The 23,728-nt window shown below is 39.6% G+C and overlaps 2 protein-coding genes across 4 annotated transcripts in view; both read right to left on the bottom strand.

Annotated features, from left to right (window-relative positions):
* Positions 1–14,714, bottom strand: part of svild (supervillin d) — a 50,018-nt gene extending 35,304 nt beyond the window's left edge. Inside the window, exon 1 of one of the 3 annotated variants that reach the window (XM_085170283.1) lies at positions 14,332–14,714. The gene's annotated coding sequence lies outside the window, so the exon portion shown is untranslated. Of the gene's footprint in view, positions 1–2,538; positions 3,473–14,331 lie in introns of those variants that run through there. The other 2 variants (XM_085170284.1, XM_085170282.1) reach the window with 2 other exon arrangements.
* Positions 14,715–15,143: 429 nt separating this feature from the next.
* Positions 15,144–23,400, bottom strand: LOC146512707 (glycylpeptide N-tetradecanoyltransferase 2-like). The gene is made up of 12 exons (XM_085170286.1): positions 23,181–23,400; positions 22,965–23,073; positions 22,610–22,754; positions 20,956–21,074; positions 20,699–20,790; positions 19,984–20,100; positions 19,679–19,849; positions 19,326–19,434; positions 19,042–19,212; positions 18,729–18,896; positions 18,215–18,352; positions 15,144–17,474 (listed from the first exon to the last, which is right to left on the bottom strand). Exons 1-12 carry the CDS (start codon positions 23,195–23,197, stop codon positions 17,451–17,453), a joined length of 1,380 nt encoding a protein of 459 aa, XP_085026412.1. The 5' UTR covers positions 23,198–23,400; the 3' UTR covers positions 15,144–17,450.
* Positions 23,401–23,728: the final 328 nt, after the last annotated feature.

The raw sequence follows: 23,728 nt of genomic DNA, 5'->3' as shown, positions 1-23,728 counted from the left end.
ATACTTTAAAAATCATCACCCCCTCTATCAGCACATGTGGACTCACCCAGAATATTTGTTTTGTTAGGTGATTTACAACACCAAAACACTGCGTGGTGCCTTTACCTATTTATGGTTATTTCTTGAGTAATGAAGACAAGCGCAGCTACCAGAATCAAAAAAAGCAGTAAGGCAGGCCTGCATAAGTGAAAGGAGTAATAGCAGTCGACATAACAATAAAAAAGGGCCAAAACTCCCAACAGAACAAAACATCTGTTTCCATCGCAGCAGCTAAGTCATCTGGTTCAGTATGATTGTCCCTGAAAGGGGATCACATCACATACTTGAGAGCAGCTTGTTAACAAAGACAAAAAGAAAAAAAAAAATCTTGTTCTTTTGTTTTGTGTCACTGGTGACAATGTGTCTGTCTTGTTCACTATGTAGTTATACCAGTCCTACCAGCTAATTTATGTGGGCAATAATATTTCTGCTCCTCTAGGGCACGCAAACAAACTGAATCATCGGCTTCCAATCACTAGAGTGTTCTCTGACCTTTTGTTGCCCATTGGGAGCTGTTACTGTCTACAAGAGGAAGATCTGTCTCAACACAGGCCAAGTATGTCACTTCCTGGCCGTGTCCCATATCCTTCTTCCTAAAAGCTTTTTCTCAACCCTGGCAAATGTCCAGTGCTCTCTTAAATAGAAGGGATGGGTAGTGAGAAAAACTTTGAATTGTTTCAGACAGCATCTATTTTGGACTCAAAATATCTTCAAATCATTTCCTCTTGTAAGTCTAAGTACTGCATGACAGGGCCATTTTAAAGTGTTTACTCCTCTCAAGTAAGGAGTTACTTGAGATTACATAACGTCTGTAAGAAATGCAATATACCACAAATGCAGAAGTTACAACACTTAAACTCACTGGATAAAACAATTATGCTGCCTGCAGTTAAACTGTCAAGTGTTTTACTGGCTGGTATAAGCAGCTCAAATGAGAAAACCCAGTTAATTTTCACCATGTCACTGTTGGTCACTGATGATTTGAGTTACAGGAAATGAACACCTGTTGACATATTCATAAGAACAGCATACACAGAAACTACTCTGAGATAAGGGCCAGACAGAATGCTGCCCTAGAGGCAGATATTGACCTGTCAGAAATCACAAGAGGACAGAGCAGGACTATGGTCAACACCCTACTCATGAATAGTAGATTTGTATGGAAAAGGCTTTTAACTGTGTATATATATTTTTTTTTAAAAAAGACATCACTACATCACTGGTAAAGAATGAACCAAAGTGCATGTAAGCACTGTTTAGCAAACATTTAAGGTGTTATGACAGACAGTCAGTCATCCTTTCACCACAAAGCCCACAGCTCTGTAAGTCATCAACTTAATGAGAGAAGTCACAGGACCAATGAAACATATTGAGCTCGCAACCAAAGACCGATATGAACTCGTGTCCAACCTTTCAGTGTTGTTTCAGTTCAGCTTTGCCAGAACTCCCACAAGTCTTCTGTTTTTTCTCATTGAAACCCTAAACACCACAGACATTTACACCTGAGAGCGCTAGACTGTGACAGCTCTCAGGTTTCAAATCTGCCAAGTTGTTTTATGGCCATTAGTACACAGGATATACATTTTGTTTTGTATCTTCATGGCAACATTTTAGCCACTTCACAAATTCACATAAACAGTAAACCATCAGAGAAATGTTCTTTTCCTAATTGTACAAAATCGGGGGAAGCTGCTGAAGACGGAGCCAGCCAGTTGCTGACACAGTCTCTTCCTGAGGGAAGAGGGTGGAGAGTGGAAACTCTGCTCCAGTAAAACCAGGTGCCAGTACAAAAACAAACTGGCCTTCCATTTTTGAAATAAAGAAGAAAAAAAGGATTTGCAGCTGGTGGTGTGCTGAGAAATCCTCAGCCAGCATCAGGAGCCATGAAGGAACAAAACAAAAGATGGAAGTAAAAAAAGTGTGCTCTTTAGTGCAGAGGAAGGAAGCACATGCAAGCAACTTCCAAAAGTATTCCTTCCTTTGAGATTTGGCCATCTAATGTTAATCCCCAAATTTTACTGATGAATTCCAGTAAAAGTAAGAAAAGATCAGTGTTTACTGCCTCTGAGGGAGACTGTGACATCACCCATCCAGCCCTCAAGAAAATGTACCCAATTTATGCACGTCTCAGCTCAGTGTGCAAGTCTCTACTGCATTTTGGACTCATGTATGTTGTGCAATGGTTTCTATCGTACTTCCTCTCCACAGGTGTTAACATGAGGGGGGTAGGGTTAAAGTGATACATGCACACATAGAAACAGACATGTAATAATATTAAACCCTTAGCCCAGTTAAGTCCAACAAACATCTGTAAAGGAAGCCCCAGCCCTGGTTAGCCCACAAGGAGCTCTGCTGCAGAGTCACAGGTCAAACACCCGAGAGGACAAACTTCCACCTTCACTGCACTTCAAAAGCAGTCAAAAAGTCACTGGCACAAAAACAGTTAGTCCACAAAAATATTCTTACTCATAGAAGTAATATAGTAATATCAAATCTTACCATTATTGTGTTCTTTTATGTCCAGAGAAAACAACATGTCATCCTACCGCTGTCGACAACAGAAAAATGACAGGAAGCACAAGAAGTCCTGTGATTTGTTTGGTATACAATATGTTGCAATGGGTGTGTATGACTACAACCAGGTCATGAGCCTTTCCACTGAAAGCAGACACAGGTCACTAGCCCTAATGCAATAACCCCATGTTTTATATGTATATCGATCCATGCAAGCAATCAAACCAATGTTTTTCAACTAGGAAAAAATGCATCGTGATGTGGCCCGGGAGGACGGTAGATGGAGGGTGTGTCGCTTTTTTTTTTTTTAAGCAACCCTCACATAACAATTAACCACATAGTGAGTGTTCAATGTGTGTCTCATTAAAAAGCAATCTTTCAGCACTTTAGGTGGTTTAAGTGCCCTGCCTGCAACAACTGGCAAATTTTAATCACAACTCCAACTGCTCGCATCCCCGTCGCTGCTAATAGAGTCCGCTTCAGAGTTTCAATCTGACAGCAGGGTGTGTTTGTCTACCTTGGCAACGGGGTCTTCAATCACATGACTAAACTATCTCTTTGATCTGTGAGGGAAAAGAGGGAAATGGAGTTAAAGTGACAGAGGAAGGAAAAGCAGCTGTAGACAGAAGAAGAGTACGGAGGGCAGAGGACGATACAAAAAAGGGATTGTGAACGGAGACAAGAGGGTCCAACAGGAAAACGTGTGGGGAAAGAGGACGGGAGATGGGAAGAAAGCTTGAGAGAACGGGCTTTTGTGGGGAAGGGGGGGATGGATGTGACGGCTTTGTGGGGCATGTGTTTCCAGGGTGCCGAGAGGCCTCAGTCTGGTGATATGGGGGTGAGGAGCAGAGGGAGGAGGACAAAATCTGCTACTGCAAAAAAAAAAACAACAAAAACAAAAAAAAAAACCACAGGGTCTGAGACTAATCCATCTCCCCCTCTCCCCCCCTCTCTTTCTCACAGAGACACAAAGTCCCTTAAATCCCTTTTACCAGAAGTCCTGCTGACTGGAGTCAGTAGCCCGAAAAGCAGTTGACATAACAACCCTGTGGGTACTCGTGCTGTAGAAATGCACTGACCTGCTTCAGACAGCACTACTTATGTCACCAGAAAGACAAAGAAAGCGTGCAGCTTCCCCTCCTGGAAATATTTAATTTGGCTACATGTCATTCAAACACAATCAAGCCTCAAAGTTACACTGGACAGCGCGAGTGTGCGTTTTTTTTTTTTTCTCTATTTACAGACTACGTTTTTGTCCAAGCCTTCCAGCTTTCCATTTTCCTCCATTCAGAGAAGCCATTAAGCATTGCATATGGGGGAAAACAAACAAGCAAACACACTCACACAAATGCACTGTGCACATGCAAAGAGGGGAACACAAGAAAAAAAAAAAGAAAACAGGCGAGGAGAAACGCACACACTGCCTCTCCAACAAAATACTGCAATCATGGAAGCTGCAGCGGTGAGAAGGAAGGGTGGGGTTTATGGTACTTTATCTAGCCAGGAGATCATATACATGCGCACACACACACACACACGCACAGCAGAAGCAAACACCCAGACAGATGTTGGGGTTTTTTGTTAAATGGGATACATCTAGCATAGTAGCTGCAATTAAAGCTACTACCCCCAGAGCAGGCACACAGAAAGAATTTTAGTGCTCCAGCAACACTTCCAGCACATCGGTTTTGCCAACTTACGATGGAAAATGTGAAAAGTAAATGACTAAAAGCCGTTTCAATTTTACAAAAACCTCTACTGGGTCAGTTAAGCGAGGGAGAACTGATGTTTGCATCCATTGTTCCTTCTCTTCTGCATGCACTTCCACGATTTATATCAGTAGTTCCTGCTGTGAGGCCACTTTTGATCGAATGCAAATATTGTTGCACAACCAAAACTAAATTCAAAAACTGCCCAGAGGCAGGACATTTGACAAATAAATGGGTTTGCACATGTTAAAGTAGCAACTTCAGTAGCTAAAAATGACATGACCTCAACTACATGAGAATTAATCCACTCTCTCTTTTCAGACAGCTGTTCGATAGCTGTATGTGAAATAAGAGCATGCAACCATCTCTGCTGTTGTTCTTCCTCACAGCTGAGTTAAAGACCCTGACAAACCATAATGAGATTTTTCCGCTTGGCAACAACTTATCAGCATAGAGTTCTTCCACAGAATAGCAGCCTCTGAGATACCGAGAAGAAGAACAGAGAGAAAGAGGACGCAAAATGAGGACTGGGGGGGGGATCAGTGGGGTGGAATGTCTCCTCCTGCCAGTGGGGTTTCTCCCTCTCAGCTCTGTGGTGTCCACTGTGCAGGGCAGACACCATCTGGCCAGCTGGAATGCTACTGAGCAGGGGGTGAGTGGAGGGTTAAAGGGGGTGTAGTATCTTGCAGGGGGATGGGTCATGGCTGAGAGATAGAGTATTAACAGTAGTGGTATTAACCACTTAATGCCAGACAAACTAAAATGTGTCAAGTAAGGAGAAAAAGCAGAAATACGACATTAAACGCTCAAGTGAAGGCCCCCCCTCCGAATTTTCCAAAAATGCTGTTTTGCAGTTCATTCCAAAGTTTATGGCTAATTACATTTACATAAAGTCTACTGCCCCACATATGACATGCATATATGATGAACAAGAGGCCTTATTTGGATTTGCTCTATAAGCGTCCATGCAAACTTTGGCTCAGAACAGGAAGTATTGCTGCCTTTAAACACTCCCCCCAAATATGGTTTACCAATAACTGTGCATGTTTTATTCATGGGTATTTCATGGTAACATCTGCCACTCATATGGGTTTGAAGGCAATAAAAACGCTGGCTGACAGGCACAGAAAAAAAAAAGCACCGCAGATACACTAACTACCTCACTTATATTTTACTCTGAGGCTTTGTTGTCAGTTGACGGTGGTGTCAGATGAAATTCGGCTCTGACAGCTAAAAAAACAAAGCGAAAGGCAGTACGGAGAAATCCCCTGTGCTCCCTCAACGCATGGAAACTATTACGCGTTTGTGCAAATCAAACGAAACCCTTAAGTATAACCATATGTTTATGTGCCACGCAAATATTAAAATGGTTAAACAGACGTCGTTATTGAAGTTGGTCCCGGTGGTGGTGCTGCTGACCAAATACAGTTTGCATCTTAGCGCTGAAGCTGGAAGCGGTCCACTCTAACTGCTAGCAAGGTTTATAAATATGTCTTAGTGGAGATTAGCCCAAGGATAACCCTCTAGCATCTTCCCAGTGGAGTTCCTATTCCTCACACTGTCACATCCCGTCTGGTTTATATAAATATTTGTACTGCTGAACTTTTTGGCTGTGCAATTGACATCAAATCCTACTGAGAGCTGAGGAAGAAAAGATGGGTCAGAGCAAGAAAGAGGGGAGCAACAGGGCTGAGTGGAATTGTGCCTGACTTTCTCAAGTACACTATAGCTAAAGACTGAGAAATTCTCAGTATACTTAAATTCCACTGACCAAGTGAAACAATATCTACTCTAATAACTGTCTTATTTACACTGTACACGTTCCCAAGACAGCTGAGAGTTATAATCTCTCCGGCATGTCTTGGGTCTGTCCTGGGGCCTCCCCTCATAGGACTTGTCCAGAATATCTCATCCAGAAGGCATCCTAGTGCCCGGACCACTTCAAGTGGCTCCTTTCAATGAATCCCAGAATGACCAAACTCCTCACCCTATATTTATGGGAGAACCCAGACCCACTACGGGGGTACCTTATTTTAGCCACTCGTATCCACAGTCTCATGCTACCCAAAGCACTTGGACATAGCATCTTATACTCAGTTCTCTCTTCATCACAGCAGACCAGTACAACATCCTCATTACTGCTCCAAGATACTTAAATTCCTCCACTTGGGGGAGCAACTTGCCCCTTGCCCAGAGTGGGTACCCTCCCTTTTACATATAAAACAAACACTCAAATTAGATGGCAGAGTCATCTTTTAAACTCTTAGTTTTAGCCTTTTGGATGCTGGAACATTGTTTTGTTTTCATTTTATTCCTGAGCCCGAAGTTATTGGTTTCTGACATGGTTAGCCAGCTGTTTCCATGCACTATGTATGCACACTACAGCCAGAGATACCTAATTAAGTACCACACAATTAAACGCTAGAATTCCCCTCATCATAACTGAGGGGACATTTTGGACAGACTGTTACATAAAGTGTGATAAAAACCACCTATACCAGCGAGTACCTGTCAAGTTGATTTAATTTAAGTTAGAATAAAAACCAATGAGTTTGCACAACTGGTGTGAAAGGGCAAATTCGCTACAGAGACCAAAAAACGTTTATATAGTAGGCTGGAAACAAGTTATATTACGTTTAATACAGGAGTCTGAGGACTGATTGGCTTGTGGGGGTCAGCCTCAAGTGGCCACCTGAGGAACTGCAGTTGTTCCGCACCATTCAGCTTAATTTTTTTCAGCCCTGGAGGTTTGTGCCCGTCTGTACATGTACACTTTATTCTGTCAAAAGGGATATTATTGTGAAGTGAGTAAAGCCTTCTTCAGTCATAGGATTGTGATTACAATGTGGCAACAAACTCAAGGAGTGTCCATACCTGCCACGCATTGCTTCTGTCACGACCAGACATCTCGGAAATTCCACTAACGTATCAAAACCCTGTCATATGACAATCATCAGGATCCTGGGCTCTCAGTAGTTGTCACTTCACTCGACTCAAAGTTAACAAAAGTTTAATTCGGGACCTTTCCAAATCATAAAGGTCAGGGACATTGTCTTGAAATCACAATTGACCACTTTTCTGCTAGTGGTTTCCTGTGTGGGTTTTAAGGTCCCAACATAGCACTGCACTGGTAGTCTGTGGGTGGTACAGCGACACATGTCAGCAAGTTGTAGTTGTAGTGACAGTCACCTGGGGGTATGTCATAAGTATGTGGAATAACCGGTTGTCCCGTTAGCTAAGCCTCTACCACAAAAAAAAACAGAAGTGATAGTATGAAAATAGAGATAACAATAAAACGAAGCCAGGGTTACAAAAACTGTCTAAAGAATTTAACTCTTCTTCCTATTTGTGCTTTGTTGATTTTTGATGTTCTCTTCCACACTTCCTCCTCTTTCCTGATGTCCTTGTCGTTGTTCAAAACAACGCTTCTGTCAGTCAGTGTTTTACCACTGTCAGGCTATGTGAGGTTTTCTTTTTGTAGGACCTGCACACATACCGTATTATGAAAAAGCCTTGAGCCACCCCGTCATTCCCTTATATTTTGCTTGGGAAATAAGAAGTAGGTGCAATGATTTATGGAAACATATGCAAACATAAATGGAAATACAGTAGATAAAGCAAAACAGAGTGAATCTGAACTCTTAGACAAGTTTTCCTGTAATTTCTTCCAGTAGTCTTCAGGAACAGTTTGCCAGCATTGTTTAAGGACATTGAAAGTTCTGCTTTGGATGTCAGCTGCCTCCAAAATTACTATTTTATGCATTTTAAACTGTGTCAACTTTGACATTTTTCACAGATTAAAACATCGATCTTCTTTGAAGTGAAACTAAATACCTAAAGATATAATTTAAAACTCTACTAAGGTGCCTGCTATGAGTAGACACAACACTGGTTCATATCTTGAGTTTTTTTGCCTTTTTTATGCTTGAATGATTCACAGCAAACAAGAAAAACAGGAAAACATTTCTCTGAAAACATTTCTGTGAAAGGACTGGACCGAAAATAAGTGAAAAAGCAGTCAATGTCAAGAAGACCTTGAGAAAACCTGGAGAACTATTGCTCAAGATCACTTTAAAGAATTACAAGAAAGAAAGACTCCTTGGCGAACTGAAATACAAAGCAATGTGATTTTAGTCGGTTGTTTCTTTTTTTAATTAATGTGGAAATCTTGGTGTACTTGTTTTGGTACTTTAGAGTCTTGTTAAAACAGTCATTGCCCAACTGACAGCTCTAACTTTACAGTCTTCAACCCATCTGTTGCTTGCAAACAAGTGGGAAATTTCTCTGATAGCAGAAAAAAAAAAAGAACAAGGAAAGAAATGCGCAGCCACCAAGTAGCAGGGCAATGTCCCACGGTCTTTGATTCCAGGGATGATTCCAGGGAACTGGCCCATGATTAACCCTCTGGTCTCTAACCTGGCCAACGGTGGCCACTTCACTTTTCGGTTTTCAACCATTTTTGTTCTGTTAATGCAATGGAATGAAACTTTCCAAAGGTGTGCATTTTATTAAAATTTTTTATTTTTCAACATCAGCTCCTTAATAATGTCAATAATATTCACTATACACCACATTGTTCCCGTTTTACTGATCGTGGCCATTTTTGGCCAATTGAAACCCATTATAACCACCTTTTTTGATTCCTTGTTACTGGCAGTACTATAGCATGCAATTTAGGTAAAATTGCTTTCATTCTAAACTCAACACATGAAAATTGTAGTTTTTCATTTTTTCTACCACATGAGATCCTTGGCCCATTTTCTGCCAAGCAAGCAATTTCATGTAATATTCTTGGTTTCCACTAGGTGGGGTTGATGGGTTACCACACTCCAATGGACCAATATAATGAAACAATTTTGACATAGGTTTGGTCTTAAGGATCTGATAGTTTGTGTTTGTGCATGACATTGCAGCACAAACATGTATTTGCAAGATAGACTGGAATAAATAATGACGCATCAAACATTACATAGGCTGCAGTGAATTCCTGTGGATGCAGGATATTGAGCTTTGAGGTTCCCAGTCAAACTTAGCTTTGAAGCACATGTGAAAAGCACTTTTACTCTTGTATTTTTCATAAAAAGAGACCATACCCAAAATATTAACTCTAGAAACAAAAACAAAAACAAAAAAACCCCAATCACAGGACATTTTGCACAGTTCAAACCTGCAGCTGCAGCGCAAACAACAACAAACACTGTTTGTAAACGTGTCCTGGAGTTTATGCAGGTGCAGACGTTGCTACTGCTGTAAGTCAACCTAACAGCTTCCAGACCATTTATTCTGGCAATATGGCAAGAAGGTGGGAGTGTCCCCCCCCCCCCCCAGAGGGGACAAAGGGACCCCCTGATGATCCTCTAATCGCCTGAGCCAAGGTGTGAAACTGGGTGTGAACTCTGGCTGATTGGGAACCACACCCAGTTCAAAGCGTATAATATCTAAATTTGAATTATATTTTGGTTTTCATGACTAGGACTGGTGCTAATTTAAAAAATCAAGTCAATGAAAGTAGAAAAATGTTTTAATATATATGAATTTTATAGTATTTTGAAAACGTAAACATGGGTGGCCATTTTTGGCCACGAACAAAATGAGAGGGTTTTTTTGTTTTTCTGTCACAGCACAAAAAACCAAAGATACATAAAACTCATTGATACTTTTAATTATTGCTATGCATCTAACCTCCATCATGGTTAGAAAATAAATCAGTTTGCATGTATTATTTAGAAAAAAAATGGGGATTTTATGCTTTTATCCCTTTATCTCTTTATCCCTTTGTAAATCATTAAAATTATGTAATTTAACTGGTATTTAAAGGGTTAAAAGTCTGGATTTGAATTAAATTTTGGTCTTGATGAACAGCGCTGATACTAATCTAAAACATCAAGTCAATGAAAGTAGAAAAATGTTTTAATATATATGAATTTTATAGTATTTTGAAAACGTAAACATGGGTGGCCATTTTTGGCCACGAACAAAATGAGAGGGTTTTTTTGTTTTTCTGTCACAGCACAAAAAACCAAAGATACATAAAACTCATTGATACTTTTAATTATTGCTATGCATCTAACCTCCATCATGGTTAGAAAATAAATCAGTTTGCATGTATTATTTAGAAAAAAAATGGGGATTTTATGCTTTTATCCCTTTATCCCTTTATCCCTTTGTAAATCATTAAAATTATGTAATTTAACTGGTATTTAAAGGGTTAAAAGTCTGGATTTGAATTAAATTTTGGTCTTGATGAACAGCGCTGATACTAATCTAAAACATCAAGTCAATGAAAGTAGAAAAATGTTTTAATATATATGAATTTTATAGTATTTTGAAAACGTAAACATGGGTGGCCATTTTTGGCCACGAACAAAATGAGAGGGTTTTTTTGTTTTTCTGTCACAGCACAAAAAACCAAAGATACATAAAACTCATTGATACTTTTAATTATTGCTATGCATCTAACCTCCATCATGGTTAGAAAATAAATCAGTTTGCATGTATTATTTAGAAAAAAAATGGGGATTTTATGCTTTTATCCCTTTGTAAATCATTTAAATTATGTAATTTAACTGTGATTTAAAGGGTTAAAAGTCTGGATTTGAATTAAATTTTGGTCTTGATGAACAGCGCTGATACTAATCTAAAAAAATCATGTCAAAAAAAGTGGAAATTTTTCTTAATATATATGAATTTTATAGCATTTTGTAAATGTAAACAGGGGGTGGCCATTTTTGGAAGTTTTTATGTTTTTCTGTCACTGCACAAAAAAACAAAGATGCATAAAACTCATTGATACTTTTAATTATTATTATACATCTAACCTCCACCATGGTTAGAAAGTAAATCAGATGGCATGTTTTATTTGGAAAAAAATTGGGGTTTTGTGATTTTTTTCCATTTATGAGTTCCTAGGATTATTTGATTTAACTGGTATTTAAAGGGTTAAAATTATGAATTTGAATGAAATTTTGGTCTTGATGAACAGCACTGGTACTAATCTAAAGAATCATGTCAAAAAAAGTGGAAATTTTTCTTAATATATATGAATTTTATAGCATTTTGTAAATGTAAACAGGGGGTGGCCATTTTTGGCCACGAACAAGCTGAGAGGAAGTTTTTATGTTTTTCTGTCACTGCACAAAAAAACAAAGATGTATAAAAGTCATTGATACTGTTAATTATTGCTATGCATCTAACCTCCATCATGGTTAGAAAGTAAATCAGATGGCATGTTTTATTTGGAAAAAAATTGGGGTTTTGTGATTTTTTTCCATTTATGAGTTCCTAGGATTATGTGATCTAACTGGTATTTAAAGGGTTAAAATTATGAATTTGAATGAAATTTTGATTTTCATGAACAGCACTGGTGCTAATCTAAAAAATCATGTCAAAAAAAGTGGGAATTTTTCTTAATATATATGAATTTTATAGCATTTTGTAAACGTAAACAAGGGGTGGCCATTTTTGGCCACGAACAAGCTGAGAGGAAGTTTTTATGTTTTTGCTCTCCCTGCACAAAAATAACAATGCATTATAATCAATGTTGATGTGGATCAATTACATGCCCCAGACTCTACTATTAATAATACAAGAAATTTCAGTAGCAATGCAATTATATAAAATTGCGAGATTTGAGGTTGTCTTCCAGCTAGTGCAGTGGACAAACAAACTGGTGTTTAAAGGGTTAAAAATGTAAAAAGTAATAATAATTTTATATTTATGAAAAGAACTGAAGTTACTTAAAAGCTTTATGCAAAAAAAATGGCAAAAAAACATAAAAATAATAAAAATTACAGACCTAATCTGTAGGTGGCCACTTTTGGCCACGAACAAGCTGAAAGGGTAGTGATTTTGAACAGGGTCAGAGGGTTAAGAGCCTCGTACACCTTGTTATTGTTTTCTTGTGATGGCAATGATCCAGGAATTGAGTTTTCTAGAAGAGAACAAAACAAGTCTGTGCAGCAAAAGCCCTCATCCACTGCACACTTCTCCACTAGTGTTGAGTAACAAGATCCCTGCAGGGACAATCCGTTACCACCCCAAGACTGACAGGAGGTGTTTGGATGAATGATAATACCTCCCAATGCCACTGCAAAACACTCACTTTTGCTTGACAACAATGGAGTCTCTCTTTGTTTATGGTCTTTGCATGGCTCAAAGAAAAGGCAGATAATGTGCAGCAGCACTACGCAGATGAGAGAGAGGAACTGTAAATAAAAGCAGGATACATTGTTTGCCGGTCTCATAAACCCATATTTTATTCACAATAAAAAACTGAAAAAAAGCACATGTTTAATGTGAGACATTTTTACCATTTTACAAAAAAGAAAATTTGCTCATTTTGAATTTGATTGCATCAACATGTCTCAAAAAGTTAGAACTGAGGCAGCAAACGGTAAAGTAATTGGAGCTATAAAGAAAATAGCTGGAGGAACACTTTGCAGCTAATTAGGTTAAATAGCAACAGGCCAGTAAAATCCTATATCAGACATACCTGGTAAACCTGGCAAAACATAGGACTCAAAATCAAAAAGTACCCCCCCCCCCCCCCCCCCCCAAAAAAAAAGTACATTTTACCAATATAAACATTTGATGTGTTTCCTATGTTTTATGGTGAATAAGATATGGGTTCATGGGATTTGAAAAGCATTTTGCTTTTATTTAGATTCTGCTAAGCATTTCAACCTTTTCAGTGTTGGGTTTATTCCCACAGAGAAACAGGCCCCATTACAAGAGCGATTAAGAGCAATGCTTTAACATGTGCCATCCTGCTCTGATCTGCGCCTGACACACAGCACATAGTACATCTTATCAAGGCATGCATCAGGGTTTTTTTTCCCCGAGTTGCTCAACACCAGCTGGCTCATGATGGTCCTGGGAAGCCTGTTGTGACACAAGCCACTGAAATGCCTTACAATGGGAAAATTACAGTCAAGCCTTAAACACAGTACCCCTGGGATTAAAAAAAAAAACAAAAAAACTTTAGTTCTATTCATAATTTCAGAAAAAATAACAGCGACTCTTGAAATCATACATCAAACCCTTTTTTGACAGATGAAAAACAAGTAAACAGACTGTAATCAACTCTAGGGTCACCTTTCCCTTAAAAACCAAAAAAGGACAACATTTTGAATTTAAATATGCTTTGTGGCATGTGACAAGAACCAGACCCAATCATAGGATCAAAAAAAGAAAAACATACTTCAAAGACAATCATACACACCTCCCCAGCAGTCTGCGAGTATTTGCACAGCCATGGTAGTCTGACACAGATAAACACGACTCTGACTCCAAACTATTATGTGCCAGCTGGAGTGACATTACTGTAACAGCAGTGGGCCCTGAAGCCTTTTCATTTTTATCGCTCTCTCGCTGTCTTTTTTTTTTTATCACTTTGTTTTCACAGGTGGTTTTGCAGAACAGGCCTCAAATGTTCACTCACTGCGCCCAGGGTTAGTTCCCGTCTGTGGAGAGTGAGCTCAACAACTCTCTGCTGACTAATTTGCCGAAACCTAAGTAAAAGAGCGAGGGGACGAATAAAACCAGCTAACTTTAACATGCAATTTAATATGTCACACTTGAACTGCCTTAACGGGGGGGGGGGGGGGGGGGGGGGGGGGTAAAACCTATAGATGGAAAGGAGCGTTTGGAGTCGTTTTGCTCAATGAATACAGTTAAAGGGAACAAGCCGGTAGTAGGCGTATTCAAGTGCAATATTAACCAGAAAGGTTTAAGCTGGTGTTATAAAAAGCAACATTTTACTCACACTGAGTAAAATACGAAGCTAAACATGAAAAAGGCGATGACAGCCGATTTACAATGAGTGTTTCGACCCAATGCATGCATCATATCCTTGTGCGCAACATTTTCTTTTCCATATACAAAAATGCACGACTATCAGAGATGAGCATTTCCTCAAACAGCCATTAAATGCTTCAAATTGTTCACAGGAAGTGCAGTTTGTGCTAATGCCTTCAAACATCCAGCGTGACAGCACCGGAGTTAGTTACACCATAACAACACGGTCATTACAAAAAAGGGGGGGAAATAACCCCCTAACTTGTAAACATACCTGCGACCCACTGTGGAGGTCTCCTTACGCGCCAGCAAACAACCACATACACGCCGAGATATTAAAGAGACCCTCTGTGATACAGCTGTTCAAACACTCGCTCTGTTTTGGAAAGTTTGGTGGCAGCACTAACGTTAACCTGAGCACGTAGTTCAAGCCGTCAGATAGCGTTTCACCGGCAAGAGCGAGTCCTCCACGACAGACGGCATGAAAGCAAAGTGAGCAATGAGTCAGCACTTGCCTTCTTCAGAAGACAGATAGGCTCTCCATACCACCCTTCACCGAAACTGAGGGGTCAGCACGGCGGAGTCCTGCCTGGTCAGTATGCAGAGAGAGAAAAAGCTGTGAAAGCCGCTACTGGAAGCAGGTCGAGTGGCTTCAAACTTAAAATGCTATCTCTTCTCTGATTGGTTGGAACCAAACGGCGGTGCGTTCGCGTCTTTCCAGTAAACGCCCCTTTTCCTAGCTGTAATGTATAAATTACGACTGTGTGTGTGTGTGTGTGTGTGTGTGTGTGTACAGTAAGAAAATAAAAGTAATTATATACCAAGAAGTTAAATTTAGTAAATGCCAAAAGATTTACATGACTACATTATGTGTATTCCTTATTGGGGCATTTCTTGTTTGTGCTGCTTGACACAGCGCATTGTACCGCACTGATTAAAATAAAAACAATAATTGAGCCAGTGGCAAAGTCTATGATCTGTTAGTGAGGGACTGAAAGCTTTAACACTATTTATCGATCCATAAACTAAAAAATGGGGGGGGGGGGGGGGGGGTATACAAACCCAACACTTTAAAAACACACTCTCCCCTCTTTCTCTTTGTGTGTCACTGTCGCTGCTTCTTATATGTTACAGATTTTCTTACACATGCAACCACATAATGCAAAGCAGGTGAGTTCTATATCTGGCACTTTGGTTGCTCATTAAGTGAAGGCCCGCTTTGATATATTGCAGCGCACCCTGCTGTTCATTGATAGGCACTGTAGGTACAGCATTGTGAAATAGTCTTGAGCCAACCCTTCATTTCTTTATATTTTGCAAGGAAAATGAGAAATAGGTGCAAAAACATGTGCAAATACACATCGTAATACAGAATCTAAGGCAACAACTTAGTTTGAAAACTCTAAGAGCTTGAAAACCAGAATTTGGAATGAACACCTTTATTCTAACCACACACTGAACTATCATAGGCAACTTTTCATTTGGATTGAGCATGTAAGACCTTTTGCCCCTGATTTTCAGTGCAGTTATCATGTAATGTGCCATATCTTAGCTTTTTCTTCCTGTTTCTCTTTCTTAAGACTGGCTTCTTGACAGCCACCCTTCCACTGAGACCATTTCTGATGAGATTTCAGTGAATAGTCGACTGAACAGCTGCAGAGTCAGATGCATCTCTCAGGTCCTGTGTCAGGTCTTTCCTGGATTTTTTCCCTCTTTCTTAATAAGGAAATGTAGGTTTCTAAGGCCTGCAGTTTCTTCCTTTGTCCTCCATTTGTCCGGTTTATGCCAAGTTTACAGCTAACAGCGTTTTGACCTTGTTGGTGCAAAAATTGGCATTTTTCATAGATTCAACTAAAGAACTGGGAACAAATAATGTGTTTTGCAACAGGCTCCTAGTAGCAAAGTGCCTGAAGACACAATTTAAAATAAGGTCTTTGCTAAGTTGTTTTGTGCAGACACAACTGTGGTTTGTCCCTTGAGTTAGGTATGTCTTCATGCTTAAATGATTCATAGGTTGGAGTTACGAGGCTTAACAAACAAACAGAAAGCAAGAACAAAAAATTCAGTTCCTTCATTCAAGGCCACCTGAGCAGTAGTTCTCAAGTAAAGGCACAAAATATTTTAAAAAATGAGGGAATACTTAAAACCTATGTACAATGAACAGCTTTTACACTGTACTGCATTCAGGAGAGAAAGTAAAACAAAAATTTAATATGTGTAATTTTAATTTTAAACTTTTTTTCATCAAACTTAACAAACAGGTTACAAACAGGTTATTCTGAAGCAATGCGGTCAGCTCTTGATTTCCAGAATGTCTAAGATGTAGAAAAAAACTAAACTTCCTGCTGTGTGATAGATACAGATTTATAGATTGTGAGAGCATTGTTCACTTTACAGCATTTTCCTTTGGTTTCTTTGCTGACTGTTAGCCCTACAGAGAAAAAAACCCAGAAATGCTCATTAATGTTTCACTTTCACACTTCTGGAACAAATCATGCCTAGTTGAGATTTAACTTGAATGGCTTCATTCCTGTCATGGTGTACTTGGAAACTAAAAGGGAATAGCAAGAGCAGATAAGAAGACAGACTGGTTTGTGTGCGTGTGTGTGTACTGTGTTTACATATCTTTGCGGGGACCAAAAATTGGAAATTTACTGTACTTGTCGGGACCAACAGCCCTTATGGGGCCAAAGTCCACGTCCCCATGAGTTTGAAAGCATTTTTGAGACTCAAAGTGTGGTTTTAATGTCAGTGTTACAAATAGGTTATGGTTAGGGTAAGGATTAGGGTTAGGCATTCATTTTTTATGGTTAGGGTGTTAGGGTAAGTGGCTAGGAATATCATTATGTTAATTAGATGTCCCCACAAAGATATGAAAACATGACTGTGTGTGTGTGAGAGTGTGACTCTAATGCCTTTGTCTTCCAATCATGTTTTTGTGCTGGTTGCACTCTAACAAGAGTCATGCCATCACAGGTTATATGAGTTTCCTCTATTAGTCAGAGGCTAATAGACTAATAGACCCTTCTGCGAGTGCGTGCGCGCACACACACACACACACACACACACACACACACACACACACTGGTGTTAGGATGTGCAGGGTCTATCTACTGAACAGCACAAATTCTCCATTACGTCAAAAACAATTTGTCCCTGTTACTAAAAAACTGGACCCAATGAATAACTGCCATACAAATCAGAAATGCATCTAGAAATTTAATTCAGCCTTTATTCCTCTTCTTGATTTTTTGAAAACATGTGTTTTGCAGTTTTCCCCCCCAAATCCCCCAAATCCCCTTTGCTAATACTGATGCAGTTTGACGTCCAGTCTCCTGAAAGTCCTTTCACTCGCTTCACCGCTCTGCCACTCTGCCCTCTTCCAGTAGCAGGTCAGTTTGGGAACACAAGGCCAACCTGTGAAGCACACGTCCATTATATGAATTACTGATGAGCAACAGTTATCAAGGACAGGAGACACGTACACTGAACCATACAGGGTGGACTCGCAAACATTTTTAAGAAGTTTCTGACATTGCCATTTTATTTATTTACTTTTTATACCTGACATGACAAAAGGGGTGAAAAAACGGTAATGCTGTCAACTCAATGTAGCAACTTGTCAAACACAAAGTATTCACATCAAGAATCATACTTCCATTTATTGTCTATTTTAATCTAAATGGGATTATACTTTATAAAATAAACATCATGTTATAATAAACCTGTCTTGAAACTTTATTTGAGGCCATGAACTAATTCAAAAAGTATACAACAAGGTGTTAAATCAAGTGAGACGTAGCATCATTTTCTCGTTGTCCTCACTATAATCTTAATCGTCTAAAAAATGTGCATTTAAGGCATTTGCAAGCACAGGAATCCATTGGGTCCTGTTAAAAACTATGTATACCCAATGATTAAATAGCATTTGGAACTACTTTGAGCAGCAATAACCTGCAGTAGTGGTTTTCTCCACATCACCGTGGAGGAATTCTGTCCCACTTTTCTTTACAGTCGATGCATTGAACCCACAATCTGACCCAAAACAAAACTCATCAGTGCTTTGATTAGACAATAAAGTGGTGGACCATTGCATGTAAATGTAAAGAATGACAGTAATAGCTCTTAACTGATTGCAACATTAATGCACTGAATACCTTGTCTGGGCTCATATTAGGACACATCCAGTTGTACAAGTAGTAATGAACACTCTGGTCACTGACACTGAACTTGAGCTTCTCCAGGAAACTCTTGTTGTCCATCACATCGATGGCAGAGAAGACGTCAAAACCTTTCTGTTAGCGAGGGGATGAAAAACAATAACGTGACCATTATATACACAAAATCAATTATACACAGCTTTATAGCTTACAGCATATGAAGTGGAGTGACACATAATGGCACATTATTCAGTTTTTAGATGATAAATGGTTATATAAAGTGGTCATAGGTGTGAATGGGAGTGTGAATAGTTAGCCCTGCAACACACTAGCAACCTATCTAGGCATTACTCAACCTTTTGTCCTACGACAGCTGGAATAGGCTCCAACCCACCACCCAACCAGAGACCAGAGACTAGGGTAACGAATATGAGGATGTACTTTGGCCTCTGTAAAGGATCCCTGGCTCCCATGCTTTATATGAACTAAGTTTTTACAGTGACACACTCACAGACTTTGCCAGGACCAGGGTGTCCTCCATCAGGTCGACCAGCTTCGTTCTAGTAGAGACAACATAAAGGAGGCGAGCTCCTCTGAGGCTTGTGTGGACCGGGTGATTCAGCACTCTCGAGGAGAAGCTATAGAAACTCACTATATCTGTCAGAGCACCATTATCACCCTGTGTGGGAGGAGAGGAGGCAAATACATTTTTAATGACTACAGCATAATATCATTTTAAATTCCTCCCAAAAAAGAACCCCAGCGAAAAACTTTTTTTTCCCTTCTTCGATATAATTTAAAGTAGAGATACAGTGAGGTCAGACCTCGACCACATAGGTGTCGATCACATTCTCCCTCGGCAGCAACAGATGCTCTACATCTTGCACGGATAAGATGGGGCTGAGGTGAAACTTGCAGAAGTTTGTCTGGAGTAGTGAATGTATCCCCGGGATATCATCTCTGGTCATAGGGCGCAGACCTTGCACTTTTGTCACCTTGGAAATAATTCAAGCGTGGTGAATGAAAACAGGAGTAATGCTTTCGAGAAATGCTGCAGTAGCAACATGCAGCAGTAAACTTCTGTCTCTAGATGGCGGCACAGACTAACCTCAGGTAAGCGGTTGAACTTCAGAGCTCTCTGCAGGTTCGTGCTCTGTCTCAGTGCTGGGTGGTTGACCTCCATCAGCTTACGAGGATTCAGTGGGCGATGCCAAAGTCTAAAAGGATTTATTTGACAGAGACGTTCCTTCATAAATAAAACACGAAATGTAACCTAAGTGAAGCATACACAAACACCTAAATCTATAATTAGTTATTGTAGATAAAGGCGGAAGAGTCTGGCATCCATGGCAACGTGACAAAAACGTGTTGATTTTATTCCCTTTTGCACCGTGCAAAGCTCATATGTATCGCATTCCTTTGCCTTTAAATTGTGACTCAACTACGTGTGGCAGCTACTACCTGCAGGAGCTTATTGGTGTGGGCAGTACTATGCCAGTGGTGTAGACAGCCTGGCAGAGTCCCTGCTGGTTGACCCGTCTGGCGAGCTCTCGGATCAGCACTGGAGTCATTCGCTTGAGGCGGAGCTTCTTATGAACACACAGGAATTTGACCTGTACCACCCGCCTCTCCCTGCAGAAACATTTTGAGTCCCAGCTTTGAGATGTTCACGAGGAAATTGCCACGGTTACGTGCTCTGAATGCGGACATCACTCATCAGACTTCACACAAACACACATCTTTGCATATATTTATGAGCTACTCACATCTCATAAATGCGAACATCTGCAGGAATAGCAGCGATGAAGCCGACTAACTTCTTATTGGCGTCTACTCTCACACCGCAGTGCCAGTGAGCCACCCAGTTAGGAGGCTGTAGAGCCCTTAAGAGAAAACAAATAATGCTATTTGCAGCACAACACTCATTTCATATAGACATAGTTCACGACACCCTGAAAAAAAAAGAAGAAAGAACTCAGCATGATGTGAATTCAGAGGCTGAATGAATGCAGCAGTTTTTTCAACCTCAGGGCCAAACACTTGTGCCAATTCCTGGAAAGATAGTGCTAATTATTCATTTCAAAGTAAATGTTATTATATTTTGATGCAAGTAGCCCCGAAGGTACTGCTTTATGGAGATCACTGCCAAAAAAAAACCCAAACAAAAAAAACAAAACAGCAGTGACGACATTAAAGCAGAGGCTTGTTAAAGATATGTGTTAGGTCAGGTTGGGAAAAAAATGTCCTTTAAAGACATTTAGTGTTTTAAATCGGTGTAACGCAGAGGCTGAAAGCAAAGCACTGTGATTACACAGAGCAGAGTCCAGCTGTGAATCTGTAAAAATCTATGAAGTATGCCTGAGCCGTATGTGTGTGTATGTGTGTGTATGTCTGTGTGTTTCTCTATTAGATAAGAGGTTTTAAAAGGTATTAATGCTAAAAAGTAGACATCAAAAGGCACTACATCTTTTTGGAGCTTACCACTGCAGATATTTCAGAGAGAAGTCAAATCTGGTCGTGTTATCATCTTCTTCCATGTAGTTCTCATTTAGTAGACTGCATAGTTCTTTCAACTGAAATGATGGAAAACCGCTGAATTGGATTCATTTTATTTTAAATAGCATTTGATTTTCCTGAGCCATACACTAAGAAGTTGGTCCTTTACTTCTGACATGCTAGAAAAAGACTGCCATATATTTTCTGTTATTGCATACAACAACCTACAATAAATAACTTACCACTGGAGGGCTGCTCAGGTCCAGAGTGTCCCAGGAGAAGCCCTGAGGTAGTGAGTAGGGCTCCTTCCGGATACTTGCCTCACTCTCTACTATTGGGCCATGAGTTGTAATGCTGTCACCTGAGGGCAGAGAAATAGACATGTCTGCATCGAATGGCATTCAGATAACACTATTCTCAGTTCAAGTGAATTATGCAGTGATGTACAAATGCACTTTTTATACTATCTACTATGAACTTACAATATATTTTCAAAGGTCAACACAAAGTCAGTGTTTCAGGACTTCTTATCATATGTAAAAGCAAAAGGAAGGTCAGCTGAGCATAAAATAATATGCAACTGAGACAATTAATATATATATATATATATATATATATATATATATATATATATATATATATATATATATATATATATATATATATATATACATAATGGGAATGCAGTATCATACAGATGCCAGAAACAGTGGAAGAAAAGAAAAAAAAAACTGTTTTCCAGAAGAGGTCCTGTATCTTGCCAACTAACAATCCATATGTGTAGCTGTGATACGTTTTGCTGTAAAATGTAAGAATGCACCAATACAGTGCAAAAGATTATATATGAAATACTGACAGAATTGCAAAATTAAATATTCCTTGCAGTGTTCTGACAAACTGAGAGGACCAAAACTACTTCTTACTTTGTATACAGACTTCAGTAAGCAGCCAGTCCAGGCTGCATGTAAAAGATAGACTTAGCCTCCCCCCCCCTTCCCCCTCCCCCCTCTTATTGCTTATGGCTCCCTCCATCTTTGTTTCAAATCCAGACCTCATGAGTGAAGGGTGGAACTTACCAAGGACACTGCGCACTAATGCTGTAGTGAATAAAGTGTAGCCATATTGGACGAGCAAATAAGTCTTTGGCTGTTTTAAGATGGGTTTGGTGGTCATTCAAACATACACATTTTATATGTTAATTTGAAACAAACCAAAAGGAATTAAACCAGTATTACAATCAGATGTCACAACCACTGCACAGTTTACTGTGCTGGGCTAGAAACCATTGGCAAGGCTTCCTTCTGTATAGCCAGTTTCATTTACTTATAGCTCTGTTTTTGACTCAGCTATGGGCCATCATTTGAAAAATCAACATTCCAGTCTATTCAGTAAGGATTGAAACTACAAGTGTGACTGTGAACTCAACAGAAAACAGTCTCTATACTTTCATGTACATGGAATTATTGTTTTCCTATTGAGTCCTTTGTAACTGGAGTTATTTTTGCAACCACGGGAGTTTCCTGTTGGTGAACAAGACTCTGACTCCACTATGTCCTTAATTGTATATAGCCAGTTAGCTTACAGATTAGCATGGAAACTGGACACAGAAACAAGTAACCTAATCATATTGGGTTAGCTAAAGCTCCATAATTACCTTGATTATTAAACCACCTTTCTTATAATGCCTTGTTTGTCTAGTCTGCTAAAACCAAAGTTTATAAAGATTTTGCTATCTTTGGACACTTGGAGAAGCCTTTTTAAATTTTCTATTTGTGCTAAGCTAAGCTAACCCACAGTCGCCAGAATTATAGCAGACAGACGAAAGAAAATTTTTTGTGTTTTTAGTAGTGCTTTCTTTTTTAAGAGTATGTAGACTTTTTCTAAAAGACGGATTACCCAGTTTAGGGACAGGTTGCGTGTCCCAAAAGCAGTAGGTGTGTTTTTTGGCCTGCTGCAGGGTCTTTGGCAGACCTGGCTCCAAGGAGAAGAGGTGAAGGGCTCTCTGGATCTCCTGCTGCTTATTCTCTGGCAAAGCATCCAGCTAGTACAGAACAGGACATTGAAAGGACAGGTCATTGTGCAAATATCCCACCTAAGGAAGTAAAAGTTTGACCGTCAAAAAGAAAAGAAAAATCAGCTACAGCTAGAATACAAATGCACTGAAAACGAAATGTTTCCAGCAGCCAAATATTCATAGTCCACAAACAAAACATATTGAATATCACAGCCAACCATGCACAAAAAAACAAACCATGGCGAATGGGTCTCTTGGCCCCTGTGGTCTCCAGGCATCGTCCCCCTTTTTCTTCTTTTTGCTCTTCTTAAAGCTGCCATTCTTGTCATCTGGCAGCTTCTCATCACTGAAAGACATTTTTAATGCCCTAAAGTTCCCGTATATTCCTCTGTACTCAATACTGAAACTTTAGATGTTCAGTTAATGGAAAACAGAATTTATTGCTGTACTTACTACTTTGACTCAGCCATTGTAAGCAAGTGTGACTCCCTTAAGCTGAGGGTGACTGGTGGTGTTTTGTGGTTTTTTCATCTCTTATCTCTGCAAGCAGTGAGGGGAGGAGGACGGACGCCTCAGTTACCCAACCCAGCTCCCACCCAGTGGATAGATAACCGAGAACAATACGGACAATTACATATGACTTCTCACGGTCTTCATATGTCAGACTGCTGCTAAATAGAGTTCTCTGGTAGATTAAAGCTTATAGCAGCTTGATCCAGGTAGAGGTTTTAATTGGTTGGGGCTGTCTAATTGCAGAGTTCCCATACAGGCGCCCTTTTAAAATTCAGCACTTTTCCAGAACTTTATATCTCCTGTGGACTTGACAATCTTTGTGCTTTTTCAGCACAATGTAAGAAAACACGGCTAATTTGACCATATAATCTCACTGAGGATTTTTCTGCACACAAGCAAATGATAGCGATTGAATTCAAATATTACCAAAATATTAAAGTAACATCAGTTTACAGTTTAAAGTACTAGGGAGTAATAAGAGCTCAATG

Source organism: Neolamprologus multifasciatus, chromosome 8, assembly GCF_963576455.1.
Source record: "Neolamprologus multifasciatus chromosome 8, fNeoMul1.2, whole genome shotgun sequence".
Lineage (NCBI taxonomy): Eukaryota > Metazoa > Chordata > Actinopteri > Cichliformes > Cichlidae > Neolamprologus > Neolamprologus multifasciatus.
The sequence above is the reverse complement of the archived record's forward strand: the minus strand, read 5'-3'. Positions and strand labels throughout refer to the sequence as shown.

What these genes read in the sequence shown, in the direction of transcription:
- LOC146512707 (XM_085170286.1), bottom strand. An exon ending in ACACCAATAAGCTCCTGCAG is followed by an intron (nt 19,435 to 19,678) that starts GTAGTAGCTGCC and finishes AAATCCTTTTAG; the next exon opens with ACTTTGGCATCGCCCACTGA. An exon ending in AGTTCAACCGCTTACCTGAG is followed by an intron (nt 19,213 to 19,325) that starts GTTAGTCTGTGC and finishes ATTATTTCCAAG; the next exon opens with GTGACAAAAGTGCAAGGTCT.